The sequence below is a fragment of the Vigna unguiculata genome, chromosome 7, assembly GCF_004118075.2.
Source record: "Vigna unguiculata cultivar IT97K-499-35 chromosome 7, ASM411807v1, whole genome shotgun sequence".
Classification (NCBI taxonomy): domain Eukaryota; kingdom Viridiplantae; phylum Streptophyta; class Magnoliopsida; order Fabales; family Fabaceae; genus Vigna; species Vigna unguiculata.
This window is the reverse complement of record NC_040285.1, coordinates 18,272,160-18,279,397: the sequence shown is the minus strand read 5'-3', so window position 1 is coordinate 18,279,397 and position 7,238 is coordinate 18,272,160. Positions and strand designations below refer to the sequence as shown.

Genomic DNA, 7,238 nt, shown 5'->3' with positions numbered 1-7,238 from the left:
TTCAAAATTTTAAGGATTAAATTATAAAAAATTTATAAAATATATTATCGGGAAATATATGAAAAAAAAATAGTTTAGATGGATTATAAAAGTAAAATCTTGTATGTTTCCTTTGTTTTTGATCGTGTCTAAAAGTTATTTTTGATAGTTTGTTAATGTACACATTATAAATCTAACATAAATTTTGTATAATTTCGGTTTAAACTTTTTAATATTGTTCTGTATAGTTTATACTGTTAGTGGCAGAGCTTATTGTTTGAGGGAGATTTGGTTGCTCAATTTTGTTATCAATTTTTTTTTAGATCGAAAATAATAAGTGTTAATAAATTATAAAAAATATTTTTCTAAATAAATAAGGATTCACCTTCGATTAAAAATGTGAGAACGTAACGTTGATGACTAGAAGTTTTTTTAAGTTACATAGTTATAACAGAAATCGGATGAATCCACGAATGAAAAGAAAAACACAAACCGGGGACAAATTGTGTTGTACTTGTGACAAATGGGGTGTGACATCCTTAGAAGTTTCCATTGTGAAAGCCAAGCCACGATCTACCTAGTTAGTTTGGAGTACTCTGGGACAAAAGCCAGAGCAACCAGGAAGAAAAGGAAACAACTTTACCGCCGATGGAGTTCTTCATCTGAAAAGGACATTGGTAAAATGGATGATCCATTAACTAGTTCGTTTCATTTATTAACTTGGGTATTCCAACTTTTTCTTTTGAAAACGATATTTAAGGGGCTTCTCCCTCCGCCCTCAAATATTCTTCTGTACCCCAAAAATGATATTATTGACCCTAATTAATTCTTTACTTGTCTTGGTGGTTGGGATAATTAAACTGAATTTATTGCGGCTGGTATTTACTGCAGCGCTGCACTCCCAATTCTTCACATCCGTTTTGTTTCTTCTCCTTCCTCCGTTTTGTTTCTTCTCCTTCCTTCGTTCTCGTTATTCTGTGCTCTCTCCAGTGGTCCAACTTTCCTTCTCTGTCATTAGAAAGTGCTATTTGCAGTGGTAGTGGTCCATGCTTTCTTTCTCTGAAGTCGTAGCAGTGGTCCTCCTTCCTTCAGCTGCTCCAAACTCATTGCTCCAAGTCATCCATAAGTGGTTCAAATTTCTTAAAGCTTTCCTCGTTATCTTGCACGTTCCAGGTTAGTATTGCTTTGATGATTTTATTAATGGTTTGTTGGAATCTTTGTTTGTTGCCATTGATTTGGATATTTCATTTTGTGATCAGTACGAATATCGAGATCCGTTTCAATAAAATGTGAAACGGATGTGGACATTCGTTTGGTTTGTTTTGATGTGTTTTTTTGGTGAAACGGATGTCGAAATCCGTTTCAAAAAGATGTGAAACGAATGTCGACATCCGTTTCGTTATTTTCTAGGGTTTTTACTCAAACGAATGTCGAAATCCGTTTAAGAAAAGTGGGAAATGGATGTCAACATCCATTTCACTAAATTTTTCAAAATACTTTAAGGAAACAGATGTCGACATCCGTTTCGCACTTTTCTGAAACGGATCTCGACATCCGTTTCAGTAAAATTCGGGCTTTTTTCCTGAAATGGATGTCGACATCCGTTTCAGTGATTTTTTTTCTTCCCTTTTAACGTATGTCGCGGCGAGGCATGCTGTGTTTAAGTGTGTTATGTGGGTGAGGTAATGTGTGTTTGAGTGTGTTATGTGGGTGAGGTAGTGTGTGTTTAAGTGTGTTATGTGCGTGTTGAGAGAGTGCCCTAAGTGTGGTTCTAGTGTGTGTGTGAGTGAAGTGAGGTAATGTGTGTTGTGCCCTAAGTGTGGTTCTAGTGTGTGCGTGAGTGAAGTGAGGTAGTGTGTGTTGTGTGCGTGGTGAGAGAGTGCATAGTTAGTGAGTATGTTGTGTGCATAGTGAGAGAGTGCAGAGTTATTGTGTGAGGTGCAGTGATGTGCGAGTTTGTGAGGTAGTGTGTTGTGTGCGTGAGTTTGTGAGGTAGTGTGTGTTGTGTGCGTGGTGAGATAGTGCAGTTAGTGAGTGTGTTGTGTGCTTTGTGAGAGAGTGTAGAGTTAGTGAGTGAGGTGCAGTGGTGTGTGAGTTTGTGAGGTAGTGTGTGTTGTGTGCGTGAGTTAGGTGCAGTGTGCGTGAGTTTGTGAGGTAGTGTGTGTTGTGTGCGTGGTGAGAGAGTGCAGAGTTAGTGAGTGTGTTATGTGCTTTGTGAGAGAGTGCAGAGTTAGTGAGTGAGGTGCAGTGGTGTATGAGTTTGTGAGGTAGTGTGTTGTTGTGTGCATGAGTGAAGTGTAGTGTGCGTGAGTTTGTCAGATAGTGTGTTGTGTGCGTGGTCAGAGAGTTCAGTGAGGTGGAGTGGTGTGCGTGAGTTTGTCAGGTGTGTGATTATATTAGTGCGTGGGCTTCATTGATTGTGTTTGTTTATTTTGATTTGTGCTAAGGATTAATTTCATTGCATATTTTCCTTATTTGCTTGCCCTTAATTGGCTTATTTCACGTATTAACATATCTTTTATTTATTATAGCTCATCATGGAAGATCATCATTTTAGTTATTTGAGTTTCTTGGATTCTCAAGTGGATTCTCAAGTTAATTGTAGTCTCATGTCAGGCTTTTTTGATTTCGTTCATGATATCTGCGAACAAGATTATACATCTCATTTCACAACTAATGATATCTTCCCAACACGTGAAGATTTAATTAAGTGGGTTAGAGGGGTTGCTTTTAATCTTGGATTTGTTGTTCTTATTCTAAGATGAGATAAATATAACGGACAACCAGGAAGAAAGACCCTTGTATTATTAGGTTGTGAAAGAGGTGGAAAATATAGAAAATACAAATGTGATGCAGAATTGAGTTTATCTGGGACAAAAAAATGTGACTATCCCTTTAGATTGAGAGGAAAACCCATATCTCAAGGGGATGGATGGGTGTTGAACGTAAAATGTGGTTACCATAATCACGATGTCTCATCTCTACTCTAGTTGGTCACCCCTATGCGGATAGGTTGAAGTCCGTTGAACACTCGTTGTTTATTGATATGACTAAAAGTCAAGTAAAACCTGCAAATATACTTCTCACTCTCAAAGAAAAAGATGAGTGTAATGTGACAATTTTGAAGCAAGTATATAATGTAAGATATAGGTACAAACGTTCAATAAGAGGTTCAGGGACCGAGTTACAATAGTTAATGTTGATGTTGGAACATGATCACTATATCCATTATAGTAGATGTCTTAATGAATTTGATGTGGTAAGCGATCTGTTGTGAACTCATCTTGATGATGTGAAGTTGTTAAATTCATTCAATATTGTGTTCTTAATGGATAGCACTTACAAAACCAACAAATATCGGTTGCCATTGCTTGAGATTGTTGGTGTGACCTCAACATGATTAACTTTCTCAATCGCGTTTGCATTTTTATCTAGTGAAAAGCAAAATAATTTCACTTGGGCTCTTGAAAGGCGAAGAGGTTTGTTTATGACGTCTGAGGGTGGTCCACAAGTCATTACAATTGACATGGATCTCGCTCTAATGAATGTTGTTGGCATTGTATTCCCTGAGTGTTATCATCTTCTATGTCGTTTCCATATTCAAAAAATGTGCCAGCAAAGTGTAAAATGTTAGTGAATTCTGTTGATGCATGGGATGTTGTACTGCAAGCATGGGAGAATGTTATGGACTGTAAGATTATTTAAAGTTTAACGATTGTGTTAATCGTCTTGAGCTTGTTTGACAGTCATGGCCTGTATTCTTTGAATATGTTAATGACTCGTGGATCATTCCTTACAAGAAATACTTTGTCAAGGCATGGACAAATAAAGTTATGCATCTAGGGAATACAACATCAAACAGGTATGTTTGCATCTTCTTATTAATTCATTTTTTTATTACTGGTTTATATGATTCCATGTATAAATTGTACTAGGGTTAAGTATGCTCACTGGAGCCTCAAGAAAGTTCTTGGAAGTAGTATGAGAGGCCTTTGTTCGTGTTCGGATGGAATTCACAACGTTATTCTCTTGCAACATAATGAAATAAAGGCGTCTTTTGAAAGAAGTATTAATCTGATGTGTGACTCTTACAAGGCATTGAGTTATAGAAGATTAGTGGGATATGTTTATAGATCAGCCTTAGAACTCCTTGCTCCAGAGTTAGAAAGAGTTAAGAAAATTGGATTCGATACTAGTCATTGTGGCTGGATTCTCAGATAGACTTATGGTCTTCCATGTGCGTGTGAATTAGCACGATATGACTCTAGGATGATTCCTCTCCAAGAAATTCATGTCATATGGACTAGGTTAAGCTTATTAAATGTGTCATCTTCACAATCCGAAGGGTAATTATCAATTCAAAGGGAGGTTGATCTACTGCTTAATCTTTTCAAAGAAGTTGACATTGCAGGAAAAGTCACTATCAAACATAAATTACTTGACATAGTTTGCCCTTTGATGACATCGATGTTGTCACGACCAAGTAAAATTAAGATGAATGGTGCACCTAAAAGTCATCGATTAAAGAAGTCAACCAAACGTGATCCCTCATATTTTGAACATGCTAGATCAGTTCAATCCAGTTTTTCAGCCTTACATAGTGGATGTTGTAGATGTAGTGGTAGATGGTCATTGTTGGTATAGATTCATTGTTGCATTGCTGGGTATGGGTGAGGAGTTATGGCCTCTAATCAGACATGATCTATACAAAGAACTTAGTCAATTGCGAGATGAATATGCAACATTAGTTGAAGGCTATGATCGTCTAGAAGAACTGAAAGAGTCTTTGCTAGTTCATTCACCATCAGGGGTATGGCTTTTACACACTAATGTTCAAACTAAATTATTAAAAGTTTTTTATGATTTTGTTTGATTATAATCTAATTAATTTTATACAGGCTAATCGAGACAAGTGAATGACTATACCGGACATGGGGTATGCGATTGCTAATCGATATAATGTAATCCTCGTGTGCTTGTCATTGGTTCAAAATTTGACGATATTCCTACTTCGTACATCCCCACCTATTTCGCAAAGTCAGCATCGACTAATTTGTATCGGACATGTTTACGGTTCTCATTTTGTGCAGGTATATTTCTTTTTTTTAAAAAAAAACTATTTATTTGTTGACTAATTAAATATTTACAGGTTCGTCTACAAAAAAGATTGTCCATTACCGATGGTGGATATCATATCATCTAACAATTGTTACCCAAAGGCAAAGGGGTGGTCATCATTTTATAGAGATCGGATGCATGCATTCGTAGATTTACACGTAGTTGATCGTAGTTATGTAGATCTTATGGAAGACTAATATTTGTTAATTGTATTAAATATTTGACTTTTGTAGTTTATTTTAGGAAATTTCATATTGTAATGTACTTTTAAAAAATATGTTTGCAATTGTTTTACCAATATATAAAATACTAACTCCTCTGGCCAAGGGACGAATATATTTTGGCCTTATTGCTAACAAAATAGATATTTGAATTTGTAATCATATATCGATGAAATAACTTAATATAAAATCCAATAAAAATGTAAATTGTAACATGAAATACAAATATAAACTAAATCGACTATCTAGATGTAGATGGTCGTCGACCTCGAACTGTACGTCCTCCTTTAGTTTCTTCCTCCTCTGTTGCATCACGAGTTATCAGTAATAACTCATGTGTGTGATCCCAAGCAACTATTCCCTCACTAACGTCTCTACAATCTATCATCTACTGAAGATCGCTGACAATACGTTTCATGGCACCCTGCAATAATACCAAGTTAATGTCAAATATTTAAGTTACTAATAATATGAAAAAATAAATTTGTAACATACCAATAAACCACCAAAAGGTTATGACGCTGACGTCCTCTGAGCTGGTATGTCATCTGGCAAATTCAGACGAAGTCGAGGCATAATGACAAGGCTGGGTCGGTCGACCTCAACTCTGCGTAAAATGTAAGGGTGGGAGACCCTCTGAAACCACTGCAAATATCCATCCGAACATGAAAAAGGAGTTGGCGCGGGGACCACCTGAACTACAACAAACTGATCGTGGTCTCTCCACCGATCATCAATAATCGCAAAGTCCAACATCGGAAGCGAAGTCGGTGGTCGTGGAATAGGCTGCATGAAGCCAAATTGTCGCAGCACACGCTCCAACAAATGACGGTGTACGAGGATACCAAGCCTGAGGTAGCCAGAAAACATGGCAGATACAACAAGTTGTCGACCAGCCCTATGTGCTACATATGGGTTCCAAATCACCTCATCATATGTCAAGACATCCAACCGGACTCTAACATCAGCTATAGCAGAAGTAGTGCGTCCAATGATATAACGTCTAGCACGGGGTTTGGTCTCCACATATGTATCCCGTAATTGCTTCCTTCCCATTGTAGGGAAGTACTCGTATATCCAAGCCTGTATCAAATAACATTTCATTTCACTATTCTGATATAAAAGAAAAAAATAAGTAAAATATTTAACAAAATGTAATATAAAATGGTACCTGTAGAAGAGGTAGATATCTAACTAATTGCTTTGTATTTGCAAAGTTGGCATCTCCTAGCTGCTCATATAAGTAGACAAAAGCAGAAACTCCCCAAGCATATCTATAACATGAAGGGAGATCTCTAAATAGCTCAAGGTAATGGGTACAAACATAGGTGGCCCTTTTATTAGCAAATATCGTGCACCCTACAAGGTGCAAAAGATATGCATGGGTAGCAAACTCCCATAGCTCGTTATCACAACAGCTATCATATAGCTCTCTCAACCAGCTAAGCTTGACATGTCCACCACGACTTTGATTCAACTCATTGCAAGCCATGGCCCGATCAACACCAAAAAGTGTCGTCAAGATCTCAACTAAATCTTCATATTCAAGATTTTCAGTGGAGCAAAACTGTCTAGTGATGGGAAGATGAAGGAGCGACCAGACGTCATCTAAAGTGATGGTCATCTCACCAATTGGTAGATGAAAAGTATTATTCTCGGGATGTCATCTCTCCACGAAACCCAATATTAACCCAACATCGGGATATTCATATAAAATGTCGCACAGAGGCGATAATCTAGAAGTTACCACAAATGGGAGAACATAAGGATGAGGAGGTCCTAATTTTTTCACTTTTTTAATATGGGAGACTACTTTCACAACTCAATCCTAAGAAAAAATAAACATAACAATAAAAATACATAACAACAATAAAATAAAGCATTTATAAAAAATTATTACTAACCTGACCATCCCATATG

At 36.9% G+C, this 7,238-nt stretch overlaps 1 protein-coding gene across 1 annotated transcript; it reads right to left on the bottom strand.

Annotated features, from left to right (window-relative positions):
• Positions 1 to 5,831: 5,831 nt before the first annotated feature.
• On the bottom strand, positions 5,832 to 6,942 carry LOC114191250 (protein MAIN-LIKE 1-like). The gene is made up of 2 exons (XM_028080422.1): positions 6,490 to 6,942; positions 5,832 to 6,401 (listed from the first exon to the last, which is right to left on the bottom strand). The coding sequence occupies exons 1-2, from the start codon at positions 6,940 to 6,942 to the stop codon at positions 5,832 to 5,834; spliced, it is 1,023 nt and encodes a 340-aa protein (XP_027936223.1).
• Positions 6,943 to 7,238: the final 296 nt, after the last annotated feature.